The sequence below is a fragment of the Cyprinus carpio genome, chromosome B14 (genome assembly GCF_018340385.1).
Source record: "Cyprinus carpio isolate SPL01 chromosome B14, ASM1834038v1, whole genome shotgun sequence".
NCBI classification, from domain to species: Eukaryota; Metazoa; Chordata; class Actinopteri; order Cypriniformes; family Cyprinidae; genus Cyprinus; species Cyprinus carpio.
In genome coordinates this window covers 10,550,395-10,567,970 of record NC_056610.1, presented here as the reverse complement: position 1 = coordinate 10,567,970, position 17,576 = coordinate 10,550,395, and the positions used below count along the sequence as shown (strand labels likewise).

Below are 17,576 nucleotides of genomic sequence, written 5' to 3'. Positions count from 1 at the left end.
TCGTTCTTTTCCCAGCAACGTGGAGGTTCAAGAGGCTGCGCGCCTCTTCCATTAACTGGCTTGTCGAAGAAGTCATCGAAGAAGCTCCACGAGTGGCAACTATGCTGTTGTGACCCCGAACGACAAAGAAAGACAAACAGCGATCGGAAAGAAAATGATCAGACACGTAAAGCATGTAAACGTGTGGAGAATATAAGGCACCAGAGTTGTTTTTTGACGTTGTAGAGGATGCTCCGTGCAGATATTAACGCAACTCGCACTAGTGGACAGCTCCTTTTTGAGTACCTGCCCCCCTCCCACCCCGTCCCCAAAAACAAAATAAAGACAAATTCCCACAGAAAACGTGGGCAATTTCATAAGGATCTAAGTACATCTGATTCACAAAATCATAGTTTGTATATCTAAGTTAGCACTTCAATGAAACCGTCTGCCCAAATGTCAGAGGGCAATGGTGCAACAGGGTTCGTATTTAACAGGAACAAACGTCAACCGGTTGTTTTAGCAATGCCTTCGCTGTGCGGCTACCGAAGCACACATTGCATGACGCGTGCAAACAATCTCATTTGCTTTGTGTATAGAGTTAAAAGGCAAACGAGTAAACAACATATAGATTTCCTCATATGCATTTCAAGGTGCACTTGGTCATTTTTGGTTTATATGAGACACAAAGCTTCTTCTGCCATGATGAATTTATTTTCCAAATGAAAGTGACTAATAACATTGAGTTTGTTGTTAATTGGCTGGTCACGTGATCTTAACATGGCGGGCCCCAAGATGAACCAGCAAAAAACTGTTTAAATAATGAAAAAATGACCAAGTGCACCTTTTAAGTCGAACCAGAGGGGGTGACATCCATTCATATAAATTGGATAATCTAATAATAGTGCATGTTTAAATATTCACAGCACTCCCGCATCACTGTTCCTTCACTTCTGATGTTCGTTTGCATGTTGAACCTTTGGTTCCAACAGTTCCTAAATAATAGCTTTTGTGCTGGAAGTCAAAAGTGAGCACTAATTATATATTTCTTCCTCTTTTTCATTTTGCACCTTTGGAAATAGTTACACTGCAAAAAAAATAAAAAAGGTCCATCTTGTTATCCAGTCAAATACACAGCATCTTTAAAATTATTTACATCACAAGCAGAATTCTAAGAGTGGGGTCAGCTGCTCCAATAAGCAACAAGTCACAGTGACGTCACTCACTTTGCATGCTCTGTTTAAAAACCCCAATGTGCATGCTGAATATCAGCAGCATTTTCACCTCACTTTGTACTTTTTTAATTAAGAAAGTACATTTTAAAATCTGCAAAACACATTAGGTCATCAGTTTTTACACGAAGCGGCCGCTGTCAAGTCGGCAACATGACTGACAGGTGTCAGTGCTGAAGTGTTTAGAAAGCATATTGAATCGTATTACAACTATCCCCACTCATGTGTTTTTATATAAAGTGTCATTTTACCATTAACTAGGCATGTTCTTTTATTTCCAGCACTGACATTCTTTGCTGTGTCATAAGTGGTCTGAATAAAATTGTGCATTTTTGGATTTAATAATAAAATAAAACCATTAAAAAATATACATTTTTTAAAAAAGTTAACTTATATATATATATATATATATATATATATATATATATATATATATAGTTGTGAAGATATTTAGATATTTGTACTGGAAAACAAGTGGACTTTTGCAGTGCACAAGAGCTTGGATGTGTCACACACGTGGGTAAAGAGGGATATACACAGACTCCTGCACCATCCTGGACACGGTTCATACATCATGTTGTCGAAAGCAGCGTCTTACTGTTAAATGGTGGGTAACTTCCGGCGATGAGTGAAGAGATGCAACTGTTTGAGTCTGTGAGGGTTGTGTGTGTGTAGATCGATTCCACATTACAGTAACGTCTGATTATCATGTCATTCGCTCTGTGCACTCATAGATGCATTAGTCCTCGTCCCCGTCGTCCTCGTGCAGGCCCTCCGGTAGCATCTCGCGCGCCCTCCGCTCCCGGCTCCGCTCCTGGATCTTCTTCATCTCGTCTGCGTACTTGCAGAAGGTCGTGCCGAATTTGGACCACACTTTGCAGGGCACCGTGATGGAGTTGCGGTAGGTGGGCTTCACCTCGCTGACCCGCATGAAGACGCCGTACTTGTTGGAGCCCACGTCGAAGAAGAAGCGCTTGTTGTCCACCGTCAGCGACGTGCCCTCGGGCAGCTCCGCGGGGTCCTCGTCCACACCGAAGTCATCGATGAGTTTGGCCAGCGCGTCGCGGAACTCGATGAGTCCCTGTGCGGGAAGCGCGATGGTCTGGCCTTGCGAGGCTCCCATGCCGGGCCCGCGGTTGACGGTCTGCCGGACCCGGAGAAACCGCCCCCTCTGGTTCTCCTTCAGATCCATGTAGTACTTCCGATTCTCGCGCACCAGAAACTCGCTCTTAAGCGCCCTCCTGGGCTCGTCCTGCACCGTGTCAGGGTTGCTGGGGCCCAGCTGGGCGTAGTGCTCGATGAAGTCTCCTAGGTAGTCGCGGAACTCCACGGCGACGGACATGGAGAGAGTCAGGCGGCTCTTGTTTCCCCCGGCCCCGACCTCTGCTATCTTCAGAAAGCGGCCTTTGGCGTTCTGCTTCACGTCCAGATAGAAGCGTTTGTTCTGGATGTCCACCCGCTTCGAGGCGAGCTCCTCCGTGTCGTGCTGGAGCCGCGACGCGGCGCCCGCGTGTATCGGGCCGGGGCCTGTGGCGAATCCACCGTGCTCACTTCCACTGTCTCTGTCCGCCATGATGCAGCCTCCCCGCTTACCTTCTCTCTCCGTCTCCCTGCTGCAAAAGCGACTGCTGCCGAGCGACCGCACAACTCTCGCGAGAGCTGCTGCCAGAGACGCTCCCGGAACGAGGAGACGCAACCTCCGCGACCAGCCTCAACTTGGAACAGATGCGCCGCAAAGAGACAATAAACAAAATATTTTTAGAGGGTTACAATAGCCCACATGACATTCTGAAATAATCTGAAGCGTATTATATTATTCTTAAAAGTATACCACTATTTGATTGTCCTAAAAGCAATTGAATGTTTAGTGTTAGCCTATGTAAAGGATTCAAATGTAGGCTATTTCAGCTTCTTTCTTGGATTTTTTTTTTTTTTTTTTTTTTTTTTTTTTTAGCTAATTACATTTATAAATGTATGATTTTGCAAGGAATAGTATTACATAAACAAAATTTTATATGAAAATACAACTACAAATACAAAACATTCTGTAACCATTTGTGGATTCCGATGTACAAACCTGGTTGTCCTACTCATTTTTTTGTAGTAGACTCCTAGTTGTTGAAGATTCATGTTAAAGATTAGCGGCTCGTTTATTTTGTGTCATGATGTTTTTACAGAAAAACTTCTGTATATACCCTACACACAGAAAGGGTTCTTACATGCGTCTTACAAGCTCATCTTGAAGTCTCCTCTGGTGGAGGGGCTCTATTTCTGCAGTCCGTGAGATTCTTCAGATCAGTAGTGTGTTGGTAAAAGTCACATCAGCGTTACGATTGCGCATAAAGCAGTAAAATTCTTCATTAAGTTATTTGGATCTTTTTTTTTTTTTTTGCCATTCTTTGTAAGTTTTTAGCCATTGTTTTTTTTCGTTTGTTTGTTCATCACCAGATGTAGATAATCTCTCATATTAGCATGACTCGTCTGCATGTGTTTAATAGGTGTATGTGTGTGTGAAAGACAGACAGGGAAAGGGAAAGAATAGGCTAATAAATGTGATTGTGTTTTATTACTGTTATATATTTTCACACATCCTCTTATATTTATCTTGTTACAAGTATGCGTAGTTGGAAAAAAAAAAAAAAATAAAAAGTGACCGTGAAGTGAACTAGATTAAAACTAATAAGATGTCAAATTACTCAGTCACAGAGTAGATGATAGGGCTTAGTGATGATAATGTTATGGACTAACAGACACACATCTGTTTGCTGTTCAGCACCACGGACAGCGACAGCGCCGCGCCCACAGGAGAGACTGTCAACACGTGAATTTTTCCAGCTTTATTATGAGTGAATGAATTCTGAGGTTGTTGCTCACTAAATGCTTTGAGGATGCATAAAAGCATAAGTAGAAGTTATACACTCTCCATAAGCGTAATGGTTTTTCTACTGGACAAACTGTATTTTCTGTCGCCCTACACCAACCCTACACCTAAAACTTTCTTCATTTTTAGATTTCCAAAAAAACATTTAGTATGTTTTTTGAGCCATTTGAATTACAGGGACATAGGCAGTGTCTTCAAAAACCACCTTTACATTGTAATACCTCTGTCATATCCATACAAATTTGTATCCTCCCATAAACCACCCAAACCAGTGCTACTACTGTGCAAAAGTCTTAGACCACTAGCATTTTCACCCAAAAGAAAGAAAGAAAAATGGTTTTAAGCCAGTTATTTCTATCTTTTGCTGTAGTTTGTCAGAAGGAAATATCAGGTTACATTTCCAAACATTCCTTTTGCCATTAATTTTAATAACCTAGTGAGGATTTCATGAAGAATCAGAAAAAAAAAACATGATAGACTAAATCCGGAAGAACTGTGGAAATTTCTCCAGGACGCTTCAAGAGACCTACTTGCAAAGCTACCTGAAAAACTAGTTCTTGGAGATGTTGCCTCAGTTCTTCTGGATTTAGTCTGCCTTAATTTGTTCTGTTTCTTCATGTAATTTCAGACGGACTGGATGATGGTGAGATCAGATCTCTGTGTGGAGCACTGGCTGTTGTTACTAGTAGCCTGAGACTTGCACTGTAGTGAGCAGGGGCGTAGGACTGGGGGTAAAACCAGTACTTATTACCAGGGCCCCAAAGGAAGAGAGGGCCCTTGAAAAGTCTGGAATATATTTTATTTTACTTGGATATTTTCATTGGGGGGTCATGGGGGCCCATCAGGACTGCCTATGCATAGGGCCCAGGATCTTGTGCAACGCCCCTGGTAGTGAGTGAGTGTGTGTGTGTGTGTGTGTGTGTGTGTGTCCTTCATTTATTAGGCAACTGTGTAAGTAATAAAGAGGTGATAATAAAGAGGTGATAAAAGGAACAGTCTTTTAACATTCTAGTATAAAACAAGTCAACGCATTCTCAAAAATGTATTTGAATTCATGTCGGTTTATATCACTTTGATTTTATAAATAGCAATGTTTTCAAACATATTTTACAAAGTTATATGATGAGGGTCCTCTATGTTGATTTTCTTGTCACATGACAACAATGGCTCCTGCAAGTTGGTTATGCCACAGTTACTTTTCATTTGTCGGTCAAAAATGTTCAAATATTAATTATATTCTTTCTTAAACAAGACTGTATAAAAATAATTTCTGATAATTTTCAGACATTTTTTCAGTTTTTGGTAAGTTATTTTGACTCCTTAATGAAAGGCGCATTTTATTATGCTCAAATAGAGTAACTTATTTGTTTTAAAGACTCAGAGATAACAAATGTTATTAATAAATAGTAACTAATAACTAATTAGTAACTAATAATATTAATAATGTTGTTTTAAATAAATATAATCCAAATTATAATATATATATATATATATATATATATATATATATATATATATATATATATATATATATATATATATATATATATATATAATTTGAACATTAATAAAGATTAAAACATAAAAAAATGAAAATACCGCAAAAATAAACGTTTTTTGACAATAATGGAGTTCGAGATCAAGTATTTCAGTAGGCTACTTTTTTATTTAACGATGGCCATCATTAAAAAAATTTCTGGCGAAAATGGTATAAACGTTTTTCAAAAATCCAACGTGAATACAAAGATTACATTGAAAAAACTTGGTGCCTGTGTTTTAAACTAGATTCTTGCCATCTCGAACATTCTTGTTCGTCATTGACCCAGTAAAGCAAACGCTAAAACAATATCGACGAGAGTCAGGAGCGAGACAGGTGTTCGCAGCCCATTTCTCTGTTGCGTTACACACTCGCGTTGTGACTGCAGATGTCGCCCTACAGCAGCCTCAGGACAGGATGGCAATGGCACATTCGTTCTCTCGCGACGCATTTACGCATGATGTAACCCTAATGTTCAAGTTAAAAACCCAGTCCAAACCGTGCACAAAATAATCCTCCAGACTGTGTCGAATCATTCTGTTCACTTAGTTTGACTTGTCACGACGGCGCAATGACCGGTCCCCTCTTCTTATTATAGAGCCCTGGGTACATGGCAAATACCCGCAGGACCTGTTGCCGGGGTAAATATGGCTGATAGGATGCTCGGTGGTTTGCTGTGTATCTTTCTTCTTGGTGCGTGGCGGATCGCTTTTTGGGGCAAAATGGTGAATGTGACCTGAATGCGGGTTGTTCTCGAGTAGAAAATCACGGCAAACGCACTTTTCACCAGGCATCGATTGCATTTCCAGCTGCTTTTCGCAGCGTTAGTCATCGCGTCAGCGGTCTGCCGCGGTGGCCCGACTGCCGTTTCTCTATTAGTTGATGTCGCGCGGCGTATTAACACAATTTACGCACATTTACGCCAGCAGGTTGCCTGCTTTCGAGGGATTTCTTTCTACGGCTGGCTGGTCGGTCGGACGCTCCCGTGACATTAGTGCACATTTGCGCCAGAACTTCCAGCAGACGGCTGAGATCTGCTCACGTAAAAGCCGCTGAGCGGAGGGCGCGCGCTTGTTGCATCGCCCAGCCGAACAGCAGCGCGTCGTTTGCGCGGCGGAGCGCGTCTTTGGAGCTTTTTCGCATCTCCGCCGCTTTTGTGTGCACGAGCGAGGCGTCTTTCTGTCCTTCCGCGCGATATTGATGATGGTGATGATGACATTGGCTGGATAGATAGCTAGCTAGAGAGCGAGAGACAGTGTGTGTGTGAGAGAGAGAGACAGAGAGAGAGGGAGTGTGTGCGCGAGGAGCGTCTTGCAGCAAAGGAGCGTCATTTATGCATGCATGCTTATTGAGTTTAGGGATTGTGCTTTGAAGGAGAATGCAGCAGCCCAGCAGTGACCGGGGTTGATTCCGGTTCCTCAGCGGCTGGTGTTTCCCCGTCACCAAGTGCATGGGGAAAGCAGTACACGCAGATGGCATGGACACTTGCGCAAGCCCATTCGCACTCAGTCCCCCAGCACCTTCTGCCCCGAGAGCACTGCAGCAGCGCCGCCGGCCGCCCCTGAGCCACAGCAGACGGCATGAGGAGGCTTGATCCGGTGCATTTCTCCATGCTCGTCATCGGGGTCTCCTTCGCCTGCTACGCCCCGAGTTTGGATTCGCTGCAGGACCAGGCTTACCGATCGGCCGTGGTGATCGAAGGCGAGGTGAGCTCGCTTCCCGAGAACGTCTCCGTGGAGCCCTATAGTGTGAATGTCAAAGTGCTGAACGTGTGGCCGGTGAACAGCGGCGGGCTGGAGCGCGAGCAGCTAGTCACCATCGGGGAATTCGGCTCCGAGGCTCCGTGCGTGGCGGTGGAGAAGCACCACAGATATATCTTTTTCATGGACCCTACGGAGGAGCCTTTAGTATTCAAAGCGTCGTTTGCTCCTCTGGACAGCACCGAGAAGACCCTCAAGAAAGATGTGGAGAGCATATTGTGTGAAGACTGCGGTAAGTTTATTCACTGTGACTGTGGCTCTTCATTGTTAACGAATAACGGCTCGTTCTCGGAGAGCATCTCAACGTTGCGTTTTGCTCTAGAGAAGAACGGGAGATGGGTCGCTTGTGTTTGGGCGTCTCTGCAGTATTGTTCTAATCACCGTTATAAACATTTAGGTGTACACCAGTACACACACACACACACACACACACACACAAGCATACAGGCATAGAGAGAGGCATTGACCACGTCTGTGGCAAGCCGTTTAAACATTTATTCCGTTAAACCAGCGAGAACTAATTACTAATATTGACTAATGAGTTCTTCACTTTCATCAGTTCAGTAGATGCTAGAAAGACGTATGTGTTCTGATACATTGTTTATTTATTTATTTATTAGATTTATGGAGTATGTTTTACAAGAGAATATTATTTCAGTCTTTCTACTTTAAAATTTCATATTTAATTTAATGTTACTTGCGGTTTCTTTGTAATTATTTGTAAAATTGTTTCAAAGTTAACACCATTTTGTTCAGCGTAGTGACCAGTATCTATATATATATTTGACAAATATCCAAATGATGACAAATATTGTACCATTGTTACTGGTAATACATTTTAATATTATTTTGTATGAGGATCTGAGGTTTAAGATATCAAGCATCTGCTGTTTACTAGTATGTATTCCAGTTATCGCTATCCATATTCTAGTTTTGCAAATAACTATTCTTCTCTTATATCCCAATAATTTATAGTAACTTTTCATCTCATTAGTTAGAATTGCATGTTTTACTTGTATTATGTCAATTAGTCACTTCATAGTTACTTATTAGTAAGATTAAATGTTTTCTTTAAAAATTCTAATACGCTCTAATAAATCAGTACTACACTGTAAATAATAAATTATTAAATTGATTATTAAATAATAATAATAATAAAGCTTACCAGAGTCTTTCTACTTCAGAATGTCACATTTTTATATGTGTTCCTTGCTTTGAAATTTACTATCAGTTTCTGAGTGAAAATTCTTTTAAAAGCAAATCTTACACCAGCATTTTTTCCCAGTGTCTAGTATTAGGAAAACTGTATTCTCTAATTATTGGTATAGTTAACTAGACCAAATGAATAGCTATTACATTGTACCAGGAACCACCAACGAATGGAATACATATTAGTTTAAAATTATTAGTTGATATCTAAACCTCAGATCGCCACAGAAAACATAAAAAAAAAAAAAATTAACAATAGTAATTTATCACTATTGAGATTAGTAGAATAGGAATAAATTCTAATATCAAATAAGCAAATATAAATCCTATTAAATTAATTGTTTCTAATCACTATTGGAATAAGTAGGCTATTAGAATAGTTAGAAATAATACATAGAAACATACTAGTTAGAAATAAATGTTAAAACGGTTTGCCACGACCATCATCTTGACATGCATTAAATGACCCATTATTCTGTACTCTCAGGCAACTGAGTTCAATCAATATGAAGCAATGTATATGAATCTTCGGGCTAAGAGTTGCCCATGTTCATCTAAAACACGTGATTTCACATAATGCAGCATGATGTGCCATGATTCATGCTGGTCTCTAACCTTCTCATGATGTTGTAAGTGTATGTATGATGAGAAGCATCAGATGTCTCTTGGCCATTGGGGTAATGTGAAGTTTGGGCCTGGGAAATGTGTGGAAAATAATGCGGACGGCAGCATATCAGTTAGCTTTGGGTTGGCATCAGGAAACCACGTGATGGGAAACTGGAAATCTGCTGGCTGTGGTTGGTTCAGGATCAGGTGGCAGCGGCAAGGCCCCTACAGAAAGGGATTCCCATTCAAATGCAGATAAGCTCTGGCTTCACAGTCCTTCTCTGTTATAATCTGACATATTGCTGAATGTTTTATAGCGTGCAATGACATGCACGTGCTTTAATTTAAAATGACTTTTTATTTAATGATGTTTTCATTGTATTATATTTGCATTTTATGAATTAGAAATAGGCATGGTCTCAGTGTGCTTTAAGAAAGATATATTATATTTCTTCAAATTGCTTGCAGCTTGCCTTTGTAAATTGGTTAATGGTTTTCAAGTGACCTTCAGAGGAGGTGTGGTTAAAATTAAGGGTTTTACATGGCACCTGATTGGTTGATTTGTTTGAGATATTAGCCTCAGCATTTTTTCTTTTTCATTGTGATTTCCACTCCAGTTGACATATATGCACAAATTATGAGTTTTTGCTGGAATAACTCCATCGCTTAGAGACAGAGCCTTAAGTGTTCTCTCTCTTTAATTTCTGTGTGTCTTTTCTTTTAGTCTAATGGCATATTATTGAATTAGTAATAATGTTACCCTAAAATTATATTACAAGGACTTTCTGTTTTTTTTTTTTTTTTTTTTTTTTTTTTCCTGTCCTGTTCTTTACACACAGTCATGGTTTTAGGAAACACTGTATATCTGAGACACAGACAAAAATGTGTGGTACAGTTAATAATGCATTTAATGTATATATGCCCACTTCCCCACTGTGCAAATGACCTCTTGGCAATATAATATAATATAATAACATTTAATGTAATTTAATGCATATGCATGTCTATAAATACAAACAGGATTTGCATATGCAAATATAATCAGGTTTTGGGATAATCAGCAAAAAATTAAGTTTATGGATAAAGGCCTTCTTAATTCAAGTTTATTTAAAATAACATCTAAATATAAAATATTGTTTTATAGTTTGGTTAAAATAGCAGGTCATCATTTCAATCAAGCTACAAAATATTACATTTAGATAATTATATTTTATATTTACGTATTTGTTTTTAGAATGATGAATGGCATATATAAACATCAATTCTGTGCTGAGAAAATGATATCCAAGCCTGTGAAATTGGCTCACTGTATGTGTCGCTGAGCCGATATGAATGAGTTGACTTGTGAATGAATGGAAAATGGCTTTTGTTTACTTTAAAAAATTCGGGGAAAGGGAGATAGGAAAGAAGTGTCATACAGAAATAGTGTATGTGAAAGAGGTCACGTGATTTTAAGAGGATTTACCCAGTAAAATCTGAAAGCTTAATGCATACCTTTAGGAAAATGTGCAGCGCAAAAGCCTGTCACATGGCGAGAGTTGCTGTTTGTTAGAAAGAAAATGAGAGCAGTCTTGATCCACAGAGACCGGTGCGCTTTTTACAATCCAGCTCTGAGACTGAAAGACGTGGCAGACCGACAGACTACAGAGATGGACAGACATACAGGGTATGAGTGAACATCTAGCCCAGTGTGACTGAACTAAACGTGACTGATCAGAGTGACCATACCCTGAACTCTGCAGCAGAAAGTGAGAGAGAGACACACACACGTTCTGTAAGTTTGAATGTGCTTGCAGGAGAGGAAGAGGATTGAGAAAGTGTGTGTGTGTCAGTGCTGATGAGAGAAAGAGAGAGCGAGAGATCTGGAGCTCGTATGAATTATGCAGGCTGCAGTCTAGAGTGCAGAGTTTTAGCTGACCGTGTTCCTTTTTCTCTCATTTGCCTCTGATTTATTTTTCACAGTAACTTCTCCATGTGCTCTTTCAAACACACACAGAACAGAAAGCCGAGGGCAGTCGAGTCGGCATGTTCACGCCAGATAAAAAGCAGCCCGTATCAAAGGCGCTCAGATATGAAATGGGAAAAATTAATGAATGTATTGATTGCGCATTGTTTTAATATTCTGTCACAAACAGCGGCACATTTATGCTTGCAACATTATTGCTTTTCCCTCACTGCAGTCTGTTAAACATTGCTGCACAGCGCCTGAAGCCATGAAGACATGCAGAACATCAGAGGCGGCGTCACAGAAACAGCCCCACCTACTGGTCAGATTATGGTAATGCAGGCAAATCTCCCACCGGGGGAGAGCAGCCCTTATAGAGGAAGCTGGTGCTTTTTAATCTGATGTGTAGATGCTGTATGAAGTTGTGTTAGAGGAGCAATGGAGCTTCATAAGGAGCTTATAGAGACAGTGAATGTCTTTTAAGCTGCAGAAGGACAGTTGAGTTTTACCCAGTCACTGAATTATTGAACAGCACTTAGTTTATCTTCAGTCCCTTGACACGTGCACACAAACTTTCTCGGAAGTCCCGCGGCTTCAGTTTGGTACACAGACGCTCACTACGCAATTCGTGACAGCAGTTCATTTTTGCTGATTGTACTGGATGGAGGAATGTAATTATATCTGTGATGACTTCCTGTTTGGGTCTTGTGGTACAGTGAGGTCCAAATGTATGTTTTATTTATGACATTGTATAACATTTGTCACTTCAAATTAATTGACCAACATTAGATCTGGAGTGAAAATTCTTCATATTTTGTACATTGGTCTTTTGTTTTACTGCAGTAGCCTGAAAAATGCAATCTTTTGCATTCAACTGAAATTAAATAGTTTTTCTTTGCAAAATATCCATGTGATAATTTCGGTGAAAAGTTAAATAAAAAATTAACATTTTTTTATATTGTCGCTCTTTTGCTTCAATGACAGAAGTGTGCAGTGTGCAGAATTTTACTGTTGATCATTTGCAATGGAAAATGTTTTAAATACGAAAAATTTCATTTCAAAACAGATTGTCAACATGAGAATGTGAGTAAAATTAAAAAAAAAGGAAAAAGGAAAGAAAGAAAGAAAGAAAGAAAGAAAGAAAGAATAAGAAAAGAAAGAATTTGGTGAAATAAAAAATATCAATAAAAAAATAAAATGACTTTCTTAATATTTTTCTATGTTGCCCTTTTCTCTAATGAAAATGCAGAAATCTGCAAAAATGCAGATTAAAATCAATAATTTGCAAAAATTTGTATGAAAAGGAATCATATTTTTAAAAAATAACCTGAATTTCTTTTTGATGCAGTTTTTGCTTTAACAAAAGAATTCAAAAGTCTGCAAAAATAATTATTTTTAACATTGATATTATGATTGAAAAATGTTTTAAATGCAAACATTTTTTTTCTAATTTAAACCATATTTAATTTTAAATTATATTACCAACATCAATAAAAAAAAAGAAACAATTGAATTTCTTAATATTATGTACAATATGTCACCCTTTTTCTTTAATGACAGAATGCAAAAGTCAGCAAAAATGCAGATATTTTTCTAATTAATATAAGCATTAAATAAAATAACGTAAGAATTTGAGTGACAATAAACAAATAAATTTTATAAAAAATAACCTGAATTTCTTGGTGTTTTGTATGTCGCAAAATATTTAACATTGCAAATGAAACATGACAATTTGAGCGAAAATTAAAAACCTATATTGCATTTTTGTTTTAATGACACCACTCAAGAAGCTCTCAGACCTTTAGACCCCACTGTATGCGCACAAGACAGAAGAATCTGTCTGTCTCTCCATTCGCCCAGCGCTCTCCTACAGTCCATTCAGAGAGACAGAAATCAGGTGGATCTGTCACGAATTCAGCCAAAGCGCACGTGAAATGAAAATAAAAGTAATATATATTTTGTTCTATAGCCAGCGCTCTCCTGATATCACAAATCTGTGGGAAAGTAGGAGGGGAGATATTACCGAAACAGAGAAAGGGAGCGCGGGAGAGATGCTATTGCGGAAAAATGAGTGGAACAGGGGAGAAGGTAAGCAAACGAGAGTGCTAGAAAGAGAAAACCAGATGCACTGAAGGGGGAGGGGGGGCTGCACACCAGAAAAAGAGAAAAAGAGAGGGAGGAGGGAGAGTAAAAGAGAATAGCTTTCCCCTTTCTGCTCTGCCTGCGAGCATCTCATCAACTATTCATCACTTACTGTGCCCATCTCTCTCTCTCTCTCTTTCACTTTGCTCTCTCTCTCGCTCAGCCCTCATTCACGCTATCCTCAGCTCTGAGAGAGGTGTCAGGAATGTCTAATTGAAATGAACTCATAGAAACACATTGACTCAGGTAAGCAGGTCGACTCAGCCGAGCTCATTTCTGAGACAATCACACTAGGGCCCCTTTCACACATGCTGCGTCTGTTTATTTTTTACGGTGGCCATATTAACTAAGGATGGGTCAGGATGCTCAGCTAGTCAATTAGTGAGTTCTAGATTTTTTTTTATATTTTTAGCACTTGTCTTTTAATAAGCATGCAGCGCTTTAGTTAGTTTACACTGCAAAATCTTTATCCATGCTTTTTTGAGGGTCCAAACATTGTTTAACTTTTTAGTAAAAACTATTCCAACTTTTTTTTAAAGCATTTTGTGATCTCTGCACTCTGTTTGCTCTTATTACACATCCCATACCACATATAAGTGGAAAATGCGAACAGAATTGCGGATTTATTACAGTATGTATAGAGCGGAATGTCACCGAATTTGGAATATTTTGGAAGAATGAATCAAGTAGGGCTGTACACTTAAATCACAGTATGGACTAGTGTCTTTGAACATTGAATGTTTACTTATGAAGTATGCTTGTCTCTGTGTGAATGAGCGGTGTAGTTTCATCTACTGCACATGTTCAAGCATTTTCAGCATTCATTGCCTCACTATATGAGGGCATGCACACGTGAACTTTATCTCCAGAGCTGCTCCAGAGTCACTTCACCAGCATTTCACCATTTAATTCGAAACTATTGTCAGATAAACACAGAAATTCTAAGTTGTTCATGACAATCCCTCAATATAAAACTTCGGTCTAACTTGAAGAAATTATGACAGAAATATATGATTATGTTACAGTACAGTGTATTTCAGAAAATATGAATAATTTTAAAATCTAACTTCATCTTTTAAGGAATATCTTACCAATCTCCTTCCATGTTTTTATATTAACAATAATATTTGTTTTTTTGTACAGCACTTTGTCAGCAAAAGGAATTGTAAAATTTGTTTAATCTGATTTCATTTTAAAAGATTGAATTGTTAATTAAAGAATGAATTGTTAATTGTTGAACTGTTAAATGTTTTATGCTTATATTTGATTACCACAATTGATAATACATTTGTATTAAATCAGAAATTCTGAATAATTAAAACCAACAGAAATTTTCTGTTAAAAAAAACAAATGGTTCCGTAGCCCTATTATTGTAAAAATGTATTAAAATTTAAATGAATAAAAATTATTAAATTGTTTTATAAAGTAATTTAAATTCAATTATAAATTCAATTAAAAAATTAAGAATCCATAGAAATAAAAAAGAAATAAAAAACATGAAAATAGAGAACAATATATATATAATCAAAGGGGAAATTTGTTGAAAAACTGAATAAAACTGAATTTGGGAAAAAATAAATTTCATAGGGCTGTAATATATTTACCCACTTGTTTTGTAAATGACCCTAAGAAATGCAGCTGATCAACGTCAGGGAATAAACCTCTAATTATACAGTGCTTCCACTTTTCAATTATTCGACAAGTCAATCAGACAATCCACTTACACTAGGGTTCACATGCAAATGTTGAAAATGCACTGGAAAATGCTTTACCAACATGATACTTTGAAATATAGTCAAAAGAAAACAAAAACACAAATTTAGAAACAAAATGAACTGGTTAGCCGCATTGCATGCGGGTCACCTTTTGTGGGCGTTTGTTGGCTGGAATAAAATGTTGTTTACTAGATCTTTTTCCATTTGTTAGAGGTCTGATTACTGTAGTGGTAACAGACCTCCGTGTTCAAGGGGGCGATAGAGTTTCTTTTAAATGTCTGTGCATTAAACTGGCTGTGCTTTAACTATAAATATGTAAACTTAATGATTATTTGGCAACTGAACTGAAAGCCCTTTCTGCAAGGCATGGAAATGCAGTGTGACACATTGTAAAATTTGTTGAGCTTGTATAGTTTATGTTTGTATTTTTGTGCTTGAGTGGATTTTTTGAGTAGTATTTTTCAGGCCTTAGTGATTCAGAAGATGTAAAACAGTTTGCATGAGTGTCTTTGCCAGTCTTAAACTCAGGTAGTGTTAATATGCTGTGATGAGGTGCTCATGTAGTGGAGGTGATGCTAATGTAAGCTCTTCTCGTTTGGCTCTGATAGACCTGCTGTGTCAACTTTTTTTTTTTTTTAATTAGCAGCTGGTTTTTCTCTGCGGGCTCCATTGGGATTCAGTGTGTTATGGAGTATAGATCCCATGTGTAAAGCACACGCAGTACCTCATCTTACAGTACCATACAAAAATAGATCCTATAGTTTCCACCAAAACACAACAGTTACTACAGGTATCTGTTGTCTTACTGCTGTAAAATAATAGTGAATTCATCAATAGTGGTTCTTTCTGTATTCAGTAAGTTTTTATTTATTTATTTATTTACTTTTAGTATTTGCTAGTATTCCTGTAAAATGTATTGCGTTAACCAGCATTTAATTACTGTGGTAATTTTCGCAAAGATTTTTGAAAAGCTGCAAATAAAAAGCTGTTTTGGTTTTTTCTGAATTTGGTTAATATTGTTTTGTCCAAAAAATGATTGTAACACAGTAAGTCTTTGACACAGATACACACACACATACATATTAAATAGTGTTTTGCAGCGAGATACAGGCCGCTCTGGCATTTTCTACATAGTAAAACTGGAAATAGAAAGCGAGAGTGTGAATATATGGATGGATTTTGTAACACTAATGAATGAGGTGTGTGTATATTTGTGAGTGTGCTTTCAAATTCGCAGTCACAAGGGCTCTTGAGCAAAATTGTGTGCTGCCGGTGATATTGAGTAGCGAACTCTTATTTCCTCCACCCCGGAGAGGTGGCAGGAGACACGGAGAGACCAGAAAGCTATTCACTGTGCGATGTTGGTGTCAAAGGTTACTGTTACACTCATTGTTCCTTTTAACTGTGGGACGGATGAAGCTGCAGTACCAGCGTCCACTGGAGAACGTTTTAGTTTCTCCTTTAATTGTTTAATTGTATAATTATTCTGTCTATGTCTCTCTCTCACACTGTCTCATTCTCTCTCTCTCAAGAGTGGTTACCATGGTGACAGCTGCGTGCTGCAGATATCACACTGATCTCACGCACAGATAGAGGTGTTTCTGTCTTAAAAATGAAATTGCAGTCTCATAATAATAAACAGGTTCAAACTATGATGATTATATATTTTTTTGCTCGACTGTAATGATTAATTGCATTTATATATGTGTGTGCAGTCAGGTCTGTGTTACGCCGTTTGACTTGAGTGCTTCAAATAGCGCAAGCTGAATAACAGCACTTGTTAAAGCAGACATGAGCGATCCGTTCGTTTCTAGAGGGCAAAAAACCAAGTCGTGGGGGGAGGGGAGAGAAGTGTGTGAAAGATGGGGTGACAGAGTGTGTGTATGTATGAGAACGAAGGAGTAAGTGTGTGTGTGTGTGTGAGAGAGAGAGAGAGTGAGAAAAAGCAAGTCAGCTGACCTTCAGAGCGCAACCCTTGATGGAAGGCTGGAGGAGATCGGACGATCTGATTGGTTGATGGTGTGTGTTTGGATCCAGCAGGGTTCGGAGTTCAAGCATCATCCTACTATCAAATAACATGCAGCATCTCTCTGTCATCTTCCTCTTAGGTTTAATTTAGTCTGCTTGATTGGCAAGAATTTGTTTGCTCAAAGCATTGGTAGCTGCATCCAATTTGTTTAAAATAACAATAGTGCAAATAGAGTAAAGAAATAATGCTAACAATTTCTTTAAAAAAGCATTTTCCAATCTGACTGACTAGTTTTACGCAACTTTAGGAAGTTGAGGTGCATCAGTTTACCTTAAAAATGTGCAGGTTTACAAATATAATCACTTGCACTGGCAACTAAACATTAGCTCTTAACTATTGACTTCCATAGTAATTATCCATGATATGGAAGTCAGTGGCTTCCGTTAACTGCTTGTTTACCAATATTCTTCAGAATATCATCTTTTGTGCTCAAAAGAAGAAAGAAACTCATGAGTACGCTAAATGATGAGAAAACCAAAGTTTTCCAGGTTAGTGGCATCAGTATTTAAATAATCAGTTCTCAGATAACTTAAGAGTTTT

The 17,576-nt window shown here is 38.5% G+C and overlaps 2 protein-coding genes across 3 annotated transcripts in view; one reads left to right on the top strand and one right to left on the bottom strand.

Annotated features, from left to right (window-relative positions):
* Positions 1-1,625: 1,625 nt before the first annotated feature.
* On the bottom strand, positions 1,626-2,889 carry LOC109101665 (transcriptional activator protein Pur-alpha-like). Its single transcript, XM_019115063.2, has one exon. It carries the CDS (start codon positions 2,782-2,784, stop codon positions 1,951-1,953), a length of 834 nt encoding a protein of 277 aa, XP_018970608.2. The 5' UTR covers positions 2,785-2,889; the 3' UTR covers positions 1,626-1,950.
* Positions 2,890-5,802: 2,913 nt separating this feature from the next.
* LOC109070412 (pro-neuregulin-2, membrane-bound isoform-like) overlaps positions 5,803-17,576 on the top strand; it is a 69,603-nt gene continuing 57,829 nt past the window's right edge. Inside the window, exon 1 of one of the 2 annotated variants that reach the window (XM_042738027.1) lies at positions 5,803-7,621. In XM_042738027.1, coding sequence (XP_042593961.1) covers positions 7,210-7,621 — 412 coding nt within the window. In that variant the 5' untranslated portion in view covers positions 5,803-7,209. The remainder of the gene's footprint in view (positions 7,622-17,576) is intronic. The other variant, XM_042738028.1, reaches the window with a different exon arrangement.